The sequence below is a fragment of the Trachinotus anak genome, unplaced genomic scaffold, assembly GCF_046630095.1.
Source record: "Trachinotus anak isolate AG129_WGS33_773 ecotype Australia unplaced genomic scaffold, CSIRO_AGI_Tana_v1 ptg000015l, whole genome shotgun sequence".
NCBI classification, from domain to species: Eukaryota; Metazoa; Chordata; class Actinopteri; order Carangiformes; family Carangidae; genus Trachinotus; species Trachinotus anak.
This window is the reverse complement of record NW_027273866.1, coordinates 335,195-357,442: the sequence shown is the minus strand read 5'-3', so window position 1 is coordinate 357,442 and position 22,248 is coordinate 335,195. Positions and strand designations below refer to the sequence as shown.

Sequence of the window (22,248 nt, the reverse complement as noted above, 5' to 3'; positions counted from 1 at the left end):
TTTGACTGAGGCTGAATTTTGGTGGAAGTGAGGTAATATTGCATGCGACTCGTGTCAAAGGCCTGAGGGATTCGCGGGAATGCAGATTGGTCACACCATTGTGGTACTCAATCTCCCATCATCATCCATGCTGAGAATTGTCATGGCACTTAGCTAATGTCCTCCCCCTCCCACCCAGAGACTGTGTGTGTGTGTGTGTGAGGAAGAGGAATGAGAGGGGGGGGGGGGGGGGGGGGGCACAGAGTGGCTATTATTTAGCAGGGGAATCTCACACAGTGTAAAGGGGGAAGGGTGCAGGGCTGGAAATGATATCAGATTCTAGCTTGCTCAGTTTGATGGGGTTGCATGCCCTCCCTCTGCTGTAGGTGGTAACTTCCAAGTTGCCCTGCTGTTGATCAACACCTCGGTTTAGATCTTACTACATGTACATATTACAGTCCTAAATGCAGCATCGAATGGCAGTGAAGGAGGATCTTGTTTTTCCTCCGTGCAGCACGTATGCAGCATGTATCCATTCAGGTGTGCACACAAATGGTGACAAAGAACAAAAGCAATTCAATACTCCATTCACCCATGTATTCCACCTTCTATCATATATAAATGCTGACTGCAAGGTCAAGGTTTTCTTGTTTGGTGCAACAACACGTTGCCATTGAACCATAAATCTGTACCAATGTGATTTGCTCACTTGCCACTCTTGACTATGCGCTTAATCCATCTGACCCTTGTGGAGGCGCATGAGTGGTATGTGCCACAGAGGGACTGTCATTGACTTATGGTACTGTGGTATATGAGTGTGTGTGTGTGTGTGTGTGTGTGTGTTTGTGTGCAAAGAGACTGTGGTGGTTCCATTTCCACATCTGCCATAGCTAATAGGTGCTGGATCAATTTTCCACTATAGCACCATTTGATGAGGAACAAGAGTCTACAGCCATGCTGGCAGCTCTGTGAGGCCGTGCTTTGCGCTAAATGCTGACACGCTAACAGTGCGAATATGCTGATGTTTAACATGTTTAATGTTCAGTTTCCCATGTTTATCATCATAGTTCATTATGTTAGCATGCTAACATTTTCTAATTAGCACTTAACAGAAATTAAAGCTGGGCCTGATTTTGATAGTAGGAATGTAGTTTTTTGGCCATGACCTAAAATTATCAGCAAACTATAAATTTAATGTGATGATAGAGCAAAATGAAAAGATTGCTGTGGCAATCCATCCAATAGCTGTTGAGCCATTTCACCCGAAACCCCAAATGTCAAATCCATAGAGGCGCTAAAGGAAAAGTCAGGGGATCATCAAAGTCTTTAGGATTTATCCCCTCGGGATCATGAATGTCTGTACATAATCTCATCCATAATTGCTGAGCTACTCTGGTCTGGACAAAAACGGTACTGACTGACAGACAAACATAGAATCATGCCGCTAGTGTGGTCAAAAAGGAAGAGGTTGATGGTTTAGATTCAGATTTTGTATGTGTGTGTGTTTGAGAGAGAGAGAGAGACTGAGAGAAATTGTGGATGTTGTCATATGTCACTGTGAAATGTAATGGGCCTGTAGCTGAGGCATTCAATTTCAACACCTCCTGCCAAGGCTGAGGCCGGTGGCATTCCTCACATTGCACAGTGTATGTATCAAACTCACATAGTTGTACACACAAACTGAATAACTGCGTACACTTGATTTTTAAATCAGTGGGAATGATAGATACTTACTGCTTGAGAGAAAGACCAGGATCGTATATGTGGCTGATTGTACCTGTAAGAACAGAGTAGAGACATTGGAAATCAACACATCGATGGTTTAAAACAACCCACTTAAGCTTATGTCAGTACTCTATGGTAATGTCGTCTTGTACATTACTTTAGATTAGACAGAAGTGTCTCTTGAGATTTTCCAACACATACTTACTGCTTCCCAGCTCATTCATAACCATTCATTATCTTTATCTATCTTCCAATCTGGCTTACTTTGTTTGGGCTGGAACAAAACAGATCCCATGGCGACTGTTTAGTTGGTGTACCAGTGGTTCTGATAATACATTTGGCAACCAGCCCCAGGAGCACGGGCAGACAAGAAGTTTGTTCCCAATGCTCAAAATACTTGATTTACCTCAGCCAGGCCTCACCCTGCAATTTCAAAGTATGAAATTGTCTCTGGCTAGTTTTTCCTGTCTTTCAATTGCTAACATTTCTTGTGCTCTCCTCCTCCTGTCGTCCATATATTTTCATGTCTTTGTCACCTCCTTAAATTACTAGTTTGCCAAAGGAGATAGTGAGCATTCTTTTTTGCAGGTGTTTTGCAACTTCAAATACTTGTGTCAGTATGTTCTGCCTACCACTTAAACAGAATGGATCCCGCATTTTTTATAGTTTTGATAAATGACATAGAAATGAAATTGATGCACCATCAAATTTTATGCTTTGTCATCAGGAAACCGGTTTGTTTTTACAGATTACCAAGCCAAAATTAAAATGACACTTGATTAAATGCACCGTCAATCAAATTCTCATGCTCAAAAACCCCCACCAACGATGAATCAACTGCTTATCTGCCTCTAGATTTACTATAGCATCTTCCTATATATTCTAAATGTGAGTAATAGGTTTTGATTGAGCGTGCAAAAAACCGGATGTGATGTGCTTGTGTGCAGCTCTCAGAATAGAACTGCAAGGGAGGGTGTGGGGGGGGGGGTGCAAGGCGTTCAGTCATTGATCACGGTGTTAATGTGGCGAGTCACACCTCCTCAGGCCCTACATCCAAGACCAGAGGAGGTACATCTGTTCCACGGATGGAGCAGCAATCCTCGGATGTCGTCATATTTTGCAGTGGGATGGAGTTATTTATGGTTGGAAGCGCAGAAGAATCAGGATTTGTCATGACAGTGACATTTCTAAAGATTCTCCAGGATGTGAAGGTGTCTTGGGGGTGGATGGCAAAGGATGGACACACACGGGAGATAATGATGTCTAAAAAAAAAACTAAAAATGTATCTACCCATTTAATAATCATCTCCAAATTGATAAATTGGTGCAGCATTCAAAGGATTATAAGTCAGTTTTATGCTGTTCAGCAAAATGACCATCATTTATTTGTAGGGGTTAGATAAAGTTGAAATTTCTGAATTTTCACTACTTCAAGCTAGAAAAAGCAAATAACAAGAAGGCTTTGAGCACATTTCACCTATACAACAGATATATTTTGATTTTCTTTGATCTAATTAGATGAGGAAATCTGATAGGGTACAATTACTGTTTCTTTATTCCAGGCCTGAAGCAGTGGAGCGATACTTTTTGTAACACAAGTTCAGTGGTAATCATGTTACTGCAGTTCCTAATAGTCTCAAGGAAACATTGTTTAACACTACATATACACCGTTACACTTGGACTGAAACTATTGTTCCAATCTAAAAGCTGCCACCACATGTTTCTGTCTCGCTTTGTGCCCTGTATGAATCCCAGCCCATTTGTCTATAGCATATTTTCCCTGATCATAAAAGCAGCCCGCCCGCTGACCCTGCACCCCGTGGTTTGTTTTAAAGAGATTCCACAGCCTGCTGTCACTCCCTGTAAGAAAATTAGACCCACCCTGCTCTTATGTTTCTCATTTGACCTATAGACTATGCGACACTGAGTGTGTGTCTGTGTGTGTGTGTGTGTGGGAGGGAGAGAAAGGGGAGAACTCACCGGTTGAGGAAGTCACTGCTAGAGTGCCAGTCAGGTCCCTGTGATACATAAAGATCTATGTGTTAACACAAGTTGGAGATGGAGTCTTTCTGCTGGTCTGGTGTGGTGTTTTTGCTCATAGCCAGCGTCCAACTTATGACTTGATGTGGTAACATTTAAAAGTTAACTGTAAAACTGCAGCGTCTTCTCTCGCAGGCAACTAAAACTTAGCCACATTTAATAGCACTAAATTTTGTGTTGTGGCAAAATAGATCTCTTCTCCATAACAGGAAAAGAAGAAACAGAGAACAAAACATTCAACACATTCACATGTCTCTGTCTGTGATTTGTGATAATAAAAAATTATTCCACATGCAGTCTATCAATAATTCAGCATATCATTCCCGTGCCGGCATAACATGTTAGTGGTTAGCAAACTAAGCAGCGGGTTAAACAGAGTGCAGGTTGTACTTAAGCAGACCACAGGTTTTCAGAAAGTGCAAATTAGTGAGGACCGCAGGCGACTATAGCTTGGCAAGCTTGGGCAGAGCAAGACATGAGGAGGAAGAGGTGGAGGAGAGATAAGAGAAGAGGCCTGTCTCCATCAGTAAACTCATGCACAAAGAAACACAGGCGAGGGGAAAAGAGGTGACAGCAGTGGGTTGTTCTTGACAGCAGTCAGGTCTTCAGCTCCGTGATGAAAGGTGCCGATCCTTGCCCGGCAAACACTTCTTCAAATCAATGAAAACGGCGAAAGCTGTCAGGCAAAGTAATCCTTATCTTACATTTAAATTTTTAAAGGACAACATATGTGCAGGAATAAGGTTCCCTGATGGGAAACTTGCTTTGACCATATGGTCCCCCAGCTGGAATTTAAAGTTCATCAAAGAGGTAAGTAGTTACATAACCATCACCATCTGACACACACTGAAAAAGGTAACTTGACATTAGCTATCCAGTTTCACCACACACTTAAAAAAACAGAAGCAGGGATCACCGCAAAGGTCAAAGCAGGTTAGAAAGACAGCAGGCCCCGGCACTCAGGCCAAGACTGGAAGCTAATTACTAAAGCTGCCTGTCAATTAAAACTAAAATAACAGTTCAGCAATGTAGTTTTCAAAAAAGAAATCATTACCCCACATGCTACATTATAATTGCACTTTGAGCAGCAATTCCACACCCAATGGTAAAATAAAGACAATACAAAAGATCACTGAAATAACTGCAATTTTTAATAAACGCTATTCAAATCTTACAAAAGGCAGATAAAGCAACAACAGACACTTCTTCCCTGTATTTTCTTAAATAATACTGTCATTCTATCTCTTGTGATGTGTGATCTTTCCATAGCCTGAGCTATTAGAAGACCATTTGACCTGTGCGTCCTATAGGATTGGTTCAAAACACTGGCTTTAAAAGACCAGTTATTACTGTCAACCAGCTGTGTATATATAGGCCCCTTTAGGTGGGTAATTGCAGAGTTTACTCAATAGAGTGCATAGCTTTAAAACCAGCACAAATACTGTATTTACTAGTGAGAAGATATAAAGATCCTTTTCCCAACCAAAATAGCACTGTCAGCTAAAGTGACTTTAAAAATCTTTCTGAAATATATGCATAGCTTACAAGAGGCAACCATTGGCAGAGGGTAATGTAACTAACTGATCACAAAAGTGTAATTTCAAAAAGAAAAAAAAATAACATGTATAGTAAAAGCACAGTTTCACTAATAAAATATGCTGTTTGTTTCACTTAGTTTTATTTTTATAACTTAGTTATGCAAATAAAATCAAAATGAGCAAAGAGCTGAAGTGATATCAGGCAAGTTTTCTTAAGTATTAAATAATGGTACCAGAGAGCATTTCAACTGAAACATGACATAACTTAATATGTACAGAGGAGTCCAGAAACAGCACACAAGGCCAAAGTGTCCTAAACCTGAACAGACTGTTTCCTCTTGAGGCAGAGAGGGGGCTTGGAGTCAGAGACGAGGAGGATTGTGGGCAGTGTTAAAGGGGTGATGACATAATGTAGTGAGTACTACAAAAGCAAGTTTGGTTGAGGAGTAGTAGTTGGTAGTAGTAGTTACGCCAGGGAAATATGGAGGTTTGGGAGAGAGGAGTGTGAGAAAGCCCGAAGCTGCCAAAAAAACAGCTGGACGTTAAAAATCAAAGGCACTGAGGAAGGACAAGACAGGAACAGGAAGCCCCGGACAGGAAGCGCATCATCAGTGAGTCAATAGCTTAAGCCGCGTGATCCAACTGACCAGTAGTGAGCGTTCAGCTGTTGTGCGCTTGGAGACGGGGGCTATGGGGGCCTTCTTCATGTCCTCCTGGTAGGGGATGGTAGCGCTGTTGTGGAGGTCTGAGTTGGAGTAGTAGCGGCTGCCCCGGATGTGGTCCACCCTGACGAGGTGACGTTCCCCCGCAGGCCTGTAGGGTGGAGACACTGAGGGGACCTCCTCTGCTATGGTGGGGATCCTCTCATTGCTCAGGTATCTGTACAGGAGGTCTTCACCTAAAACAGAGACACAATGATGAGTTTATCAGCAGCATTAACAAGGAAGCACTCTTGTGGTACAAAGGTTTTATTAATCTGGTGACAATAACCATGTAAAGACAGAACACAACATAAACATCCACAGTCGAGGGTCCAGACATCAGACGGGATTTTGTAACATGTCAGGTATTGTTACTGTTAATTTTGTCACTTGAGGTGTTGTTAGAGGGCTCATGGATATCCTATTCTGACAGCATCCTTGTCAAACCACAGATGACGGCACTTTTTACACAAGATTTATACATCACAAAGTTTTAATCTAATAGTGAAAGCATGTGTGTGCATACCTTTCCTTCCCTGTGCCCAGGGCTTGGCATAGGGATCGACCACTCCAACACAAGTATCCGCCGGCATGGACAGGGGCCGGGGCTTTCCTACAAGCAAGAGTAATTCATATTCACGAGTTACATTATTTTAAGAACCTATTTATTCGATATCCATCAGTTGAATATTCATAAGATGCACTGATGAGAAAATACTGACCACGCGAAGGCTTGTGCTCTCTCATTCTGGGCTGAATCACGTTGGCTGTGATGGGACAGCCGATGCTTAGCTTGTCATAATCTGCGATGGTGCAGCGTCTTCTGCTCTCTTGGTCCAGAAAGGAGTTGGGTGACTCAGAGCCCTTTGGTCTTTTACTAATGCTGGACAAGGAGTCTGTTCTCGCCTCTCTGCAGGGAGCAACAAATGCTCGTTTATTTATCAAAGCACAACATACCAATCCATAGGGTATAAGATATGAGGCAGAATGTCATGATTAGGAAGATTTGAAAGCAGATTATGTTATGTTACTAGCCTTTGTGTCATTTCAATTAAATACATAAATAAATATGACAAGGCTACAAACTTCTGTTTAGAAATTCAGTTCCTCTAGCATTTTAAGTAAAGTGGTCACGTTCTGTCATCTTCCTGGAGGTGGAAAATGAAGCAGCTGTTGCATGAGGACTGTGGTGGTACTGGTGGGAGCAGAGTGGGCTGAAGACAAGCAGAACAGAATGTGCAGTAGGAGTGGAAAGACGCAAGGCGATCATGGGCCCAGGACACACTGAGTGAGGAAGTGTGGCAAAGGTTGACTCGATCGCTTACAGCGGGGTGGAAGTTGGCCTCCATCACTCTTGCTGTTAGTTCTTAAAGTTGTTTTGTAGCTTATAATTGATGCTTTAACTTTTGCTTTAACCCAACTCATTGGATAAAACTTTATCTGTTAAAAACTGAGCTTGGAAAATGACGTAGGACAGCTCACCGTGGGGTGTATGGCACTGGAGGGGGAGGGGGGATGTACAAATCCAGAATGGCTGGCTTCTCTTTTTTGGTTGTTCCGTTAGCTGAGCCGCAGGGAGACTGAGCTCTGATCAAGGAGGAATTGTTCTGGAAAAGACATCATCGGCATTAATCAGTGAAAACTTCCAACATCACATACAATAAAGAATCAGTGACAGAAGGTTTTCAGTTACGCATCAGTAAATAAATGTGTTTACTGTTGAAAACGAATTCAGAACATTTTAAGTCATTGCTTGCTTTTCTCTACAGTTTGTGTTTCTTTTAAATTAAGACTGAATAGGACTTGCTGGCAATTGGGAGGAGCTCACCAGAAGTGGTGAAACATTTAAGTGCTTGTGTGTATAAACCTTCTTGTTTGAGGTATGGAAAGATTGTAAGTCAAGTCCAAAATAGCCTGTGAGACATGTACTTAAAACTGCACTCATTTACCACAGTTATGTTTCCCAACACTCAACAACATTGTGTCCTCGACTCAGTTTACCCTGCCATTCTCATCAGACACAAATGATACAACTGATAGTACAGAAAAGTAGATGTGATGTATTAATGGCAAATTAAACATTCGATCTGGGATCTCATGAATCATTCCCCCCCTTGCCTTCTCCAAATAGCTCCAGCGTGTACAAATTATATAGTAGTACAAAGCCGGTGTCATTCAATCTTGAATCACGGTGTGTGATTTGTCTCTGTTTTGCCTTCTGGGGCGTTATTATCACAGATAAACTGAGATGGTTAACTCTGATACCTCTGTCTGCTTGTTAAAACGAGATGCTGGTGGACATGTTGACATTGGCCACCTTTCTGCTGAGAGGCTCTTTTGTCTTGAGAAAACCCACTCTTATCTGATATCCTCTCATCTTGCCTTCTGAGGCTATAAAACCAAAAACAGGCTTCGCAAGATAAGACAATGCCAGAGTCTGAATTTTGGTAGCTTAAGCTTACAATGATGTTATTGTCTCCCTGTTAGCGGGGACTCAGGTGCAGAGACATGGTTAAAAGCCAAGCTAAGCCTAATGTGTTCACATGAGGGAGAACGGCAAATTGGATTACAGTCACATAACCTTATCAGCACAATATTTATCAGCTACCCCTGGGTCTTCTTTGAACAATAGACGTTTGGGGTGTTTTCTCTTGAAAATAGTAGAGTAATAGAGTAAACACAAATAATGTGGATTATCCAAAGGCCTATTGTCATCTTTTGTTGGCAACATCTGGGCCATATGTTTCTAATAAACCAGATACAATCTAACCAGACTCCAACACTTATACGCTGGCAGCTTTATCTCCCAGACTGACATGACATCATGAGACTTTGTTTGTTTGCCTCTGATGCTTTGCATGACAAAAAACTCAATGTTGTATTGAGTTGAGCTGGCGGCACTTTCAGGGTGGCTCCGTGGCACTTGTCTAAACTTGCTGTTTTGGAACCGACTCCGTGAAAATCTGATAATTGGCTGACAATGACAGAGGCTTTTGTTAACTTTCAGGGATGAAAGGAGCAAGTGTGTGTGCTTGTGTGCATGTGTGTATGTACCTGAGGTACTGGGGGCTTCCAGCGCATGTTCTTGAGTGGGGCGGGGGTGAAACCTGTTGTGCCTGTCGGCCTCTTCTTGAGAAGTAGAACCACACCTTTGGGGTCCTCCCTCAGTTTGACAACCAGGTTTTTGAGCTGCCAGCCCACCTGGTGAACAGGATGAGAAAAGACACACACACAGATGTACGCACAGTCAATTTCAATAATACTTATTGTGTACGCTCTATTTATCACTATGTATGTTGAAATGTGTGGACAGTGTATCTAAAAAATGGGAGGTTCTCACCACTGTCTGATGGTTAACCTGGATCACCTCATCACCTGCATGGATCTTCCTGGTCAGGTCTGCAGGCGACTAAAGAACAAACATACACTTATAAGCTCAAAGCCTGATAGACAACATTTCTACAACAATGAACCTGCTGCAAACACAAAACTTATAAACCAAATCTTGCGGAAATTAGATGCTAGTTTAGTGTCATTCTGCCTGATTACAACTGTTTCTGCCTTTTCATTCCCATTCAAAGATGAAAAAAAACACTTCAAGTTTGAAATCGTGAGAAAATTCAAACAACTCTGTGTTGATGAATATCAGTTCCATTGTTTTTCATGTCACACGGGATAAACTAGTCATTACTGCTGATGATTCAGGTCCTGAATCACAATTAAGGACCGGAGGTGTGAGGATTCAACCGTGGCAGTGATGCTGCTGCATTAGTCACTGACTGGTTGTATCAGTGTATGAGTTTGTGTGTGTGTGTGTGTGTGTGTGTGTGTGTGTGTGTGTGTGTGTATGTGTGTGTGTGTTTTGGGGGGACTTCTTTTCGTGGATGCTGCTTGTGATATTCAGTGGTTACTGGGATGCAGAAACAAACTATTCCCTTTACAGATGAGTAGTTCTTCACGCCTTCAGATATAGTAACTCAGTGTGTAGAGGGGTATAGGAGTATAGGAGGCGGAGAAGGATTTTTTAACTCATATCAAAAGTTTGTTCTGAAGAGTAAGGAGCACATAACTAATTGTCAGTAATTACCGTCAGACTTCAATTACTAGCCCAGGCTTTTATTTGCTTCAGTCACTGAACTGAACTGGCCTATATTTGGGACAGGCATCTACATGGAGCAGGCCTTTAATTGCTTCGCATGAGAAAATTTGATAATTAAACTGATAACTTAAATTCCAAGTTATACCTTTTTCTCTTTGCTGCCATGGTTTTTGAATGCAAGTATTGTTTACTCTTGCAACATCATATCCAAAGAACCAGGCATTTAATTGAGACTTGCGTTTACTTGACAAAATGTGCAGCCATACCAGGCTGGTAAAAAGGACTTGCTGTTTAAATGGGACTCGGCCTCTAATCCAAGTTTTACAGTAAAAGTGTATTCTTGTGGTCAACAAAGTGTTATACTTACATGTTCTGTGGTTCCTGTGATGACATGTAACCCATCGTAGGTAGACTTGATGTACATCCCCTAGGCCAAAAAACAAAACAAAACAATAAAACAGGACAGCCTTACATATGGTTTGGTAAAATACAATATTCCCAGGGGGAGACAAATGTATGACAGAGATGTGAGGGTCACAATTTGACACACACTGCATGCATTCCTGGTTCGAGACAGCAAGTTTAGGGGTGAAAAAAAAAATTCCCAGCATTCCTTACCAAACCCTCGCCGGGCTTGATATTGGTCAGCTGGACTTCTTCCAGGCAGGCAGACTGGCTCATCAGGGGGTCAGAGGTTGTTCTCACGGTCTGATCACAGATGCTGTTCAAAATCTTCGACTGCAGAGGAGAAGGCAAAAACAAAATGCATCCATGAATAAAATAAGAAGCACAAGACTCCAGCAAACTTCTCACTTTGATTATCAGTGATGTGTTAAATCCTCTAATGCTGTATTGTGCCTTTGATAACCAGTAGAGGTATTGTGTGCTTTACATGTTTGAACAAGTCAGGTTACACTGCTACTTACCTATCTTTCATCAGTGTGTTGTCTTACTATCTGTGTACATGCCTCTGTGTATGTGTGTGTGTGTGTGTGTGTGTGTGTGTGTGTGTGTGTGTGTGTGTTCATGTTTAGTGTAAGGCCTAATGGGCTAAAAGGGACCGTTAGTGTGCTATTAACTGGACGTAACACTAAAATCAGTCCTGTGCACACACACCCTTCTTTCTGCTTCGGGGCCTCAGCTGTGGCACATGCATTTTGTTTTGAACACATGGTGTACATTGTAAATGGAAGAGCTGTGAAAGAGCTGTGAGGAAAATAAGATGCAGCACAGGCTGGGAACAAAGACAAGAGCAAGACAATGCAAAATCTTACAAACACAGCATCAGCTCTACTGTTCACCTGTCTGAGAGAGAGACAGAGTGCTAGAGGAAGCCCAGTGTTAGCCTAAGTAGTCTGGAGAGTGTTAACAACAGGAAACACTGATTGATGGCCAGGGCGGGTTAGAGCTGCCTCCTCCACTGGCAATCCTATAGACCTGTCTGCTCTATTCACCCAGAAAACTGCCCTTGCTGCTGAGAGCATGTCATACAATCTCTATGAAAAAAAAGACCTTTTCCCCTTATACAGGAAATCCTGGGTCTTCTGTAGTTTACATTTTAGGAAACAAAGAGAAAAGATCAAGTTTACTTACAACTTCAAGGATCTTCTCTTCCATCTCGTAAACACTGCAGTCCTGTTGCAGAGAAGACAGTGATGACAGATGAGACTTGAGAGCAGTAAACAACAGGGAAGAGGAAGAGGTTATTCAATGGCTAGAGAGAGAAAAAGTATAGGGGTTGGGTAAATACGATATAATCAGCATTCCAGATATAGAACTGAGAGAAATGGAGAAGAGCCACAAATAAACAGCTTTTAGTTTCAAATTACCTCTTTGCCTGAATTCTGGGGATGCTATAATTGCATAATGGCCTGTGTGGTTCAGTAAACTACATTGGAACCTAAAGACCACAACACTCATCATATAGGAACAGAATATGCAGATGACTTGGTGAGGGAAAACATGTAGTGATGTTCAGAGAGCCCTCATGCAAATAGTGCTCTGGTTTCCTGGAAACATGTGGAGGCATTGGTCTCTTCAAGTCAGACAGGACACAGTAGCTGTGATGTTGGTTGTTTTTGGGGGAGAGAAGCGCTGATAAAATGTGCAAGGTCAGCTGGGATACCGAGCACTATCCCCAACACAGGACTGGTAGACTGCAGCTGGACTGGACACAGCTGAGGCAACAGCCTCCCCTGACAACTGTGTTGTTGGTGGTGAAAGGGCCCCTGGTTTTGAAAGGAGGGTTCACGGTGCGTTATTTGTGGGGGAGGGGAGGGGAGGGGCTTTATGTTGGGAATGCCCCAAGGGAAGTCATCCATCAAAACACAGGTGAAGTACTTCTGTCAAAAGCAGAGAGCACAGAAAGCCCTCACAAGCCACAAGCCTTTGTCGATGCAAAATAAAGGGAAACTGGTGTTGTGGCCCTCACAATATTAGTGACATGCACAGGCATGTGCCATGTACAAAGCCTGCTCTGTTGTTTTTTATAAATCCATTGTGCAGGCAGCAAATGGGGGGGTCAGGCAAGTTTTTCCATATTTCCATAGTGTGCACATTCCACTGGGCTAAAGGCGAGCATCTGTTTTCAAATGCATTTGGCTTGTCATACTGTTGGTTTGTTTGCATGGACAATGTTTGCATGACTGTCTGTGGCCATGAGCGATGGCTTCTCATCGCAGAGTACACCCTATGCTTCCTAAGTATTGTTTTTAATCTGTGTTTGAGTGCCTGTTTGAAGGATTAGGCTCCTTTGGTAAAGTACCATATCTTTCTGACTTTGGGGAAAAATAAAAAAACTACATAAACAATAAGTAGGAAAAAGGACAATTATACCAGGTTTAATTTGGCATATATTTGTCCCAAAATTATGTTTCCATACAATATATTTTCTCAAGTCAGCCAACAACATGTGGTGGTTTTAGGAAGAATTTGGCTATGCTTGTGTAAACATTCAACTGCATATTTCCTTTACTGACTGGACCATGTTTGGATGACTCCACTGTTGACTGAGCCAAGAGGGATGAGCTAAAAATACATATTTTGATGTTTAGAGGTCGTGAAACAGAACAGTATCATTTTGTGCTGCAGACACGGCTTGGCACATCTCCCATCAAGCTTTAACATTTACAGAACATTTCTCTTGTTTCATAGTACCACCGAAATCATGTGAAAACAATATCACGGATAATGCTTCTAAGATTTGTTCGTGATATCCAAAATAATCCCATATCTTTGTGAAAACCTAAAGTCCTTCTAGTAGATGGGAGTCAGATCAGGACTAAGCAGTGAGAGAGGCTGAGGGACAATTCCCTGGGTGTACTGATCCTGCACGTTATGGACTTGATCCCACAGCCGGTGTGGATCAGATGACTCTGTGTGCAGCTCTCTGGGCCTTTGATCTGCCACCAGAGCGGATTTGCATGGTCGAGCAATGGAGTGGCCCACAGAGAGGAGTGCTGGCACCGTGCGGGAACCTGGAGAAAAGCTGCACTTTGCACTGGAGTGAAATAAAGGCCATGGACTGCAATACTTAAGACCTGGCCTTCTAACATCCTGTTTTCATACAGTATCAATATATGGTGGATATATTTGTTGAAGTTCAGTGTTTGGCCTTCATAATGGAATCTCTGTCTGTTTTTCTACAAAAAATAGAGAGAAATAAGCCACATATCTCATCCAAAAATTCAGGAGTGGGAAGCACGGACAAAAGACACGAGGGATCGATGAAAAATGTGTTCTTTGAAAGAGAATGACCTTCACGCAGACAGGTCAGCCAAGATGGGTGATGCGTTCACAGTTTTATGGCCGTGTCCCATTGTGTGTGTACACACAGGCTTCATTCAAGCAGAACACATAAACTGTGTGATCTGAAAAGCCCTAATTCTTGGCTGAAGTTCATGAACGAGCTGGGCAAACCTCACGCTGTCCTCCCCCATCATAAAACTAATCACTGAGGCAGTCTCCTGTGCAACCTATTTTATTAACCAGTGGCTCATATGCTTGCCTGCATATTATTAAAAAAAACATAACAAAAGTCAGAAGAAATGAGATACAGAGTCAAGAATTTTGGAGCTGGGTTTGAAAGTTCAGGCTCTTAAATGATGGAGTGAGTTGGAAATAAGCCTCTTTCATCAGTGTTTCTGCAGCTCTGTACAATTACAATCAACAATGAGTTCATTTAAAACTAACAGGGGACCAAACTACATCTCTCCTCCAGCTGTTGGAGGAAACAAATCGCTCCACTCTTAAAAAACTCTTTCAGCACCTATCAAGGGTTTATTCTACACCATAACCTCTCTGCTTCATGTGGCAGTGTGGGAAATGTATACCCCCTCTCTCCTGGATGACCATGACCGAGACACCAACAGTAAATCACCAGAGGCACTGAAATCCCAGACTCTGGTGAGGAAATAGGCACTCTGGGAAAGGAATTTATTTTGATGCAATAACCCTCTAAAAACGACACCTGCAGTCTCAGTCTCACTTTCACTGGCGGTGTAAAAGGAGTTGCTTGTTGGGCTGTGCTGAAGAGAAAACCTTTGGGGAGAAGACATTATACGTACAAGCTAATGGATTTGATAGTGAAGGTAAAGCCACTCACCAGCTGCCTTTGTTTAATGCATATGTATGACCAGCCACTGCTGGTTGCATGAAACTGACAGAAGTAGACACCCAGTCGTGCCATGATGCAACGCTAGAGCAACTCTATGCAGAAAGTTCAGAAATAAAGTGGATGTGGATGTTTGCTGATGCTCTGTTTTAACCGTTAGCCATCTCTCTGGCGGGCAAATGCACCACCTCCTCATCCCTGCATTAAACCTACGCACAGGAAGTGCTTTCAGACAGTTTGGTCTCCTACTGTGAGCATCTTGGAGAAGCAAAAACAGGAACCACATGGCTGGGGAGGAACGGCAGCCTGGGGAATGTTGGCAGGCACCTTTAAAAGAGCGCCAGCCGTTTTTATGAAAAGTGGAAACACAAAAGCGGTGTTTACCATTAAACGTCCCCGCACGAAGGGGGTCTCCTTATTAGCCAGCGTGAGGAGGAAGAGATCCCAAGAAAAACATCAGCATTTGCAATAATGTGCTCAGACTGCTGGCTTCAGGTTCATGTCATGGCTGCCAGACCACATTTCCCATGACTCTCCTCTCCTATACTTTATCCTGCATGTCTGTGCCCCTGAGCTGGTATGTGCTCAGTGGAAAAAGCTATTGTGTGTGTGTCTGTTTCCTTGGGGCTGGCTACAAGCGTGCTGTTGAACTAACTAGCATGCAGACCTGTTGAACTGTGGTGGTGAGCTCCAGGCACAGCTGAATGATCTTGTTCTTGGTGGCTGTGAAGTCACTGATCCCTGTAAGAGGCGTCCTGCAAGCAGACAAAGAAGGAAAGGGAGAACATTAGGGATCAGTGATGCACTGCAGAGTTGTGTTGAAATTTGTCTTGCTCAAAGTGGATGACTGCACAATTCTAAAATCTATATATAGAACAACAGTGATATTAGTATCCAAAGTAATCAAGTCCTTAGTACTTAGTAACATGGAGTCAGCTATAATACAGCAAACTCAGTGAACCTTACTCTGATTACTGTGTTTGGGTGACTGGCCACAGACAGACTTGGTTGTAACTGAAGAATTTCACCATTCTGCTGCCATTTTGTCTCTTTTTCTCCCCTGACTCCATCTAAAACATATGAACCCCAAAACATCAGGCCCTGAACCTCCAAGCAGTCCTTGAAATACGTCAGAGGGACTTGTTGCATTAGATTAAATCTGAATAAAATCTTTAGTAAAACAACCAGAGAGCAGGAGACTGACATGAGGATGGCAGCTGCTTTATCCGGAGGCAAACGACTGGTCGGGCGCAATCAAAATAAAGGATTCCTGAGCCTTGCCTGTGTACCAGAACTTGTTGCTTACTTAGTGACTGGACAACAACACATAAGAAATGCATAAAAATATATTAACATTATTGAAAGTGCTCAGGTAGATCTATTTCTATGGTCTGAGGCCATAAGCCGTCATAACACTAAGGCCACATCCACACTAATACCTTTTCAAACGATCTCTGTCCATACTAACACACCTGAAAACACATACATGCATGATCATTCATGTACACTTGGCATGAACAAGCTGGTGTAAACAGGAACTGCACAACAGTGGCTAGCCAAGACAACATGGTCAGTAACCCTTGTAATTCATTATTCCTGTTGCTTTCACCACTGGTAGTGGAGGCCCAACCAAGGAGCGACCGAGAGCGCCTACATCATTGTTGTTAAATGTGGCAAAAGAGAAGCGTTCTAAAACTAAAACATAGTGGTGTGGACATGGCCTAAGCATAAGAGGTTTTGTTTGTTAAGACAGTATGGGGTGCTGTAAAAATGCATTTTCAATGAACAGTTACAAACCAATTTCTTCAATGGCAACATGAAAAAATGTGAATTGACGTCATCACCTGGGCACTGATTCAACATTAAGCACAGCTCTTTTGAAGACTGTTGTTCTGCTCTCATCTCAACATCACAACTACCATGTATAATCATGATGTCACCATACACAAGCCTGCCACAAAAAGAGAAGCTTAATTTCAGCCAGCTAACACTTAATCCTGGCAACCTGCTTAATATGCTCTGCTTTTATGGTGTAATGTGTTTTGGAGCAGGTCGTGGGGAGAGCAGAGGGGATATAGAAATTCAGAAATGAATGTCTGCATCTGCTTTGCCATCATATCCAAATGAAGAATGATTTGGTCCAGATTCAGTGATGTTGAGCACCAACGTCAATGCTCACATATTGTACACATTAAGTATGTTTTTTTTAATGTTTTTTTATGTGTGAGATCTGCTTTTGTAGGCAGCCGGTTTAAGCACTGGTCTTATGGCAGCCCTTCTGATATCTGATCTGATTCACAGCATACAGGTAGGTGGTGGCGAGAAAGTCTTATTACCTGTCGAGCCAAGCCAGGAGGCTCTTCGCAGCTCCGATCAGCTCCACCACGGAGGTAAGGAAGTCGTTGGGAGGCTTGCGGGAGGTGCCGCTGTCATACGCTGGGCTTTTTCTACGATCAGACGTGGCCATGTGTAGACTGTTGGTGGCAGCTCTCATCCTCACAACCAGATTCTTCAAGTTGTCCGTCTCTACTCCATAGTTCTGAAATGGTGCATTAATACACAATTTTAACTATGCACCACACCCACCGTGCACCACACGCACACTCACACCAATCAGACTCAAATCAAAGCAAATAACTCTTCTTTCACACTCTCGTCCTGGGAGGTACTTGCTTTTTTCCCCCCTGGAAAACATGTCGTTTCCTGTACATTGAATGGCTGTAATCATTTCTTTGACAGATATGATTTAAATGCACTTGTCTGTGAGGACAGCACAGGCATGAAATTCCCCTCAGTCCGCAGATTAGTTCGAGGGCGTACACGTGCCATCACCTGACTCCTATCAAGCAGAGCAAAGTTTGCATTCTTGAGCCTGGGTTGTTTCCTGCTTTTGCATTCCTCTGTTTATAGGTTATTCACATGCACAAAGCAGCAAAGCTCTGTGTCTTCAAGGGTCACTAAGTATACAGTACAGCTGTGAACTAGACTACTGAAGGGTACTGAGCTGCAACAGGATGCATATTCTTTGTTGGACAGTGAAGTATGTGTGTGTGTGTGTGTGTGTGTGTGTGTGTGTGTGTGTGTGTGTGTGTGTGTGTGTGTGTGAGGCTGAACATCACCACTTGTCAAATATTTTGAAGAGCTGGTTTTAAAGTCTTGTCAGTGTTTTGATTGAGTAAATGGGTGTGTGTTAAAGGTAAACAGAGGAATGGCAGCTTGGCTCTTGTCCTGGTAAATATCAACTTGCATGGTGTTGCATCGCTGCCAGCAACGCTGCTGTGTGTGTGATGTGCCAGAAGCTGAATATGCTTTGCAGGGAGTAAAAAAGCATGTGTTTGGCAAACAACGAAGGAGGTCTGCAAGTGGTTAGTGTCTACTTTTATTCCACTGCCTCGCTCCAACATGTGCTCAAAAAACATACAAATCACTTCACTCATTTTAATCCAGGAGTCACTGGAACAACTGGACTAGTCAAACAGTAGCTGTAGGCAGTTTTTCCTCATGCCACACTCCACATGAAATGAATTGTTGAAACATCACAAAAGAGAAGCAAACATGATCAGAGAATAGAAAGGAAAGAAGTCATTTGATGGTTTGGTTTCTCATTCAGCCATTCACACTGTCCACAAGTGGAACTTTAGCACAAAGGCAGTGCGAGCATTTTCCAGATCAAACCTCTCTCCTGGCTTTTTCATTAGCAGGCTAATCACACAGTCACAGCAGCTCTGACTGGCCCACAGATGTCCAGGGAGCCTTTGTCCCACACTGCCAGCTGAGCTAAAACCCACGTCTGAGCAAAAATCTGTGGTTTCAATCAATACAATTTTTCATTCTCAGCAACATTTAAAGCCAAATTTATGTTCTTTTGGTGCCTTTTTATAGACTTACAGTTAATCTAGAATCAAGATGGCAGAAGCTTTTTTTTTTTAAATGTAGGCTCTACTTGGGGCTCTTTGAAGGGAAATATATACTGATATAAGTGTCCTCAGGAGAAATGGAGACTGGCTATCACAACACAGCACTTCCTGCCATTGCCACAGGCATTACATGGATCTGACTTGACTATAAAGATACAAATGTCTGCAGCCTGAACAGTGTGTGTGTTACTAGAATGTGCAATCTCAGGTTGAGTGTTACATTATACCCTTGGCAATAGTAAAATGCATTTACAGCTGCTCTGCGGCCAGATGATCCGTCATATACTGTATGTTCAATGGCTGCTGGACGCAGCTAATGTGTGTGTGAATATCATGAGGCGCTCGTCTCTGAGTGGGCCACTGGGGTCTGAGAACAAATAAAGAAGTGTTGGGTTTCAACACTGACTCTGCAGAAGACATCACGGCCTTCCAGTAAAATTAATTGAAATGTTCTTTCTTTTCCCCGGACAGCAGTTTGGTCTTGATAGCTTTTGGGTGGAAGAGAAGCATGAGTATAAATGCATCCTAAAGGGCTGTGGGGGTTGTACATTAGGCCATCGGTCACCATGATTTAGGTCATGAAGGTATTATGATGGTGAAATCTTTATTTTGTGTACACATGCATAAATATTTAAAATTCAAGGCAAAAAAGAAAAAAAAAAAAATATATACCGGTATATATATGTGACAACATCAACAGGACGTGTCTGAACTAACAGTAAACAAGTGGGGGGTGTCTTAAGAGTGTGGGGGATTTCGGGTGCTGGTGGCCTGGGTTCCCGTCGGTAGCAGTGACCTTGCCACAGTTACAGCTAATTGAATCGGGGGCCTCACTTCCTCCCAAGAGGCCAGTGGAAGGTTGAGGCCTCACTCTTAATAAGGAAACCCCTAACGGACATAAAACATTAAGCCGCGCTGCTTCGATCAGAGGCGAAAGGTTGCAGAGAGTCCAGCATTCCAAGGAAAAGAGGGGGGGGGGGGGGGGGTGATAGTACAACACGTCAAATACTTCCTTGCTAAACTGCATAAGGAAAAGGGACCTACTTCACATAACGAAAGCAAGCTGAGGCAGCACTTAAGAAGCCATGTTTATGATGCAGCTCAAGAGGAAAATTACTTAAGAAGTTACTGAGTTGATGTAAAGGTTCTAGGGGTGAACAAAAATCTGGGCCTGATTACTGTGATAGTAAAAGAGGTTATGGCCCACAGAATGTACCATATGGTATATATTCTATGATGAGTACATCTATCAAAACAAAAAGGCAACCATATGTGCTTGCATGTGTCCATTCCCATGGTTATAGGTATGGAAGATACTGTGGTCAGGTAGAGGACAGGTTGCTTAGCTTCGCTTTTTGCACAATGAGAAACAATGGGAGAAACAGGAGTGTGTGTGTTGATACAGTGAAAGTTGGGTCAAAGGGAAGAGAGATCTCAAATCTGTATCTGCTTTACTCAGCATTCAAGAAAACCCATTCACAGCTTCGGTGTGCTGAGGCAAGTCACATGTTTTTCAGGCATAAAATGAGTTGATTCAAACTCGTGTCACCTACAGCTTTCAGATCACCATCATCACAAGACGCAGCCTGATGTGGGAGAGAAAAGATTCAACTTTTAAGTTTCTTCAGAGTAAAAATAACCCTGCCCCAAACAATTAATGTAAAGCATTTTAAGAGAGCATAAAGGCAGAGATGCTGACACTGTGACCACAATCTGGGACTTTTATGGCACAGGAAGTGATAAAACTTCAAATCGATCCCATCTGCTTGAAAACCTGGTTCTCTTTCAGTTGGAGCATGGACGGTTTTCATCGCTCTTTTTATGCTCGCTAGTTGAAGGCAGAGACATTTTTGTTGGCAGTTGTGATGATGAACAGTGGGTCAGCTGGTTTGCTCCCAGAGTGACGAATAAGAGCCACACAGGGGGCGTTTAACTGAACCAAGAGAGATGAATCAGGTGAGTAGTAGGGATGAAACTGACTTTCCCACATGTCTGTCATTTAGCCTGAAGAGAATGGAGCCTAAAACAAATATAGCTTTAGAATGAATGCTGCTTTGTGTGTGAAGGAGACTTTACACGTGCAGCTAAAACTGTCACTCTTCCCTACATGATAACCACCATTAACTGCCTGTAATAATCTCCCACAGCTTCAAACTGCCAAATCCAGCCCAGGGCCCCTCTGACCCCATCTATCCTCTTCTGTGACACTGCTGCTCCCCAGTGTCCCCGGGCTGCTTCATGTGTTGTGGTGCCTCCACACCCCGCTGAGCCGTGTGGGATTTGATGAGCCCTTATGCATCGCTGCTTCCTTTAGCTGCCGAACCAGAAACTACAGGCTGAGTTTTTAGTGAATACGGACACTGAGAAAGGAGGGAGTGAGGTGGGGGGGGGTGGGTGGGTGATGACCAGAGGAGGCCATGCTCCGTTACAAAACCTTTCTGAAGATACGGTGCAGTCACGTCCCACAGATATGTGAGCCAAACACACTCTTGGCAGCAAAGATTTACTGACCAGAGCGCAGAGCAGATCGACAGCCTCCAGCACCAGCTCCTGGTGTCCGATCCTGGCCACGCCGAGCTCCTCCAGGTCTTGATGTGTGATCTTCAGTAGCTGCTCCCCACTGATCTTCTCCCGCTCAAAGTTGCTCACATACTGCTGCAGGCTGTCATCCAAACCTGGGTACACAAGATGAAAAAGGCAAAGAGGGGAGGACTCGTTAGACAAACATCAAAAATACAATCAGCCTGCTGCTTTGGAAAGGTTCAGCTCAACTGTCATTTGCGAGCGGCTCTTCGCCCCAGTTAAAACAAAAACAGTGCTATCTTTAGCTTAACTGCTGTACCTGTCTATTTAGGATGTGTCCTAATTTTGTGTGTAAGTGTGTGTGTGTGCACAGCGAAGATAAGGAACAGGTGGGACTGCTATCTTTGCTGCTAGGTAGACAAACACACCATAAACAGAGTAACGGCTGAGACCTCTAAGTCTGTTAGGCTGGTTAAACAATGGATGGCTATATTTGTGTGTGTGTGTGGATGTGGGTGTGGGTGTGGGTGTGGGTGTTTCAATAAACGTCCTAGTGTCAGGGGCGTCCCCTTGCTACTATTTGGAGCTGCAATAACAAATGAGTTGGACCGTTATGCTCCTAACGACTCTGAAACATACAATGATTTAACTCGTACGACTTTACCGTGAGCTGCAACAGGCTCCTCTGGTACTGCAGGATGAGTTATGTGCAATGCATTGCAATAAACAAACTCAGAAACGTGCCCCCCCCGATGCACGCATTGTGTCCCTCAGTGTAGTGTTGAGACAACAGAGCGAGGAACGAGCCTTTGTGTGTGTGTTCAAGTGTGCATCGAGCTGTGGGTGCACAAGTAAACGCCATCTTTCTCCCCATCAAAGAGCGCACAGAGAGGGGGCAGCTGCAGCTACATGGCCCTGCGCCCTGCTTCTCTGAAAGACCTGTCAGCTGCATGACACACTCGCTCACTCTAATCATACCACACACACACACACACACACACTCCACAAATAATATTCCTCAGTATGATTTGGCAGATACTTTTCCAGTTTGATATTCAAGTCGCAAAAGCTGAACTTCTTTAGGAACGTCTAACTTCACAGCAGATAACGGCA

At 43.2% G+C, this 22,248-nt stretch overlaps 1 protein-coding gene across 1 annotated transcript in view; it reads right to left on the bottom strand.

Annotated features, from left to right (window-relative positions):
- Window positions 1-4,874: 4,874 nt before the first annotated feature.
- LOC139633100 (connector enhancer of kinase suppressor of ras 3-like) overlaps window positions 4,875-22,248 on the bottom strand; it is a 31,385-nt gene continuing 14,011 nt past the window's right edge. The window contains exons 2-13 of the mRNA XM_071498518.1: window positions 21,124-21,287; window positions 17,032-17,234; window positions 15,363-15,450; window positions 11,677-11,718; window positions 10,702-10,821; window positions 10,451-10,510; window positions 9,325-9,393; window positions 9,039-9,185; window positions 7,467-7,591; window positions 6,707-6,894; window positions 6,511-6,597; window positions 4,875-6,181 (exon numbers count right to left, since the gene is read on the bottom strand). Of these exons, the coding sequence (XP_071354619.1) occupies window positions 5,892-6,181; window positions 6,511-6,597; window positions 6,707-6,894; window positions 7,467-7,591; window positions 9,039-9,185; window positions 9,325-9,393; window positions 10,451-10,510; window positions 10,702-10,821; window positions 11,677-11,718; window positions 15,363-15,450; window positions 17,032-17,234; window positions 21,124-21,287 (1,583 nt within the window). The 3' untranslated portion in view covers window positions 4,875-5,891. The remainder of the gene's footprint in view (window positions 6,182-6,510; window positions 6,598-6,706; window positions 6,895-7,466; window positions 7,592-9,038; window positions 9,186-9,324; window positions 9,394-10,450; window positions 10,511-10,701; window positions 10,822-11,676; window positions 11,719-15,362; window positions 15,451-17,031; window positions 17,235-21,123; window positions 21,288-22,248) is intronic.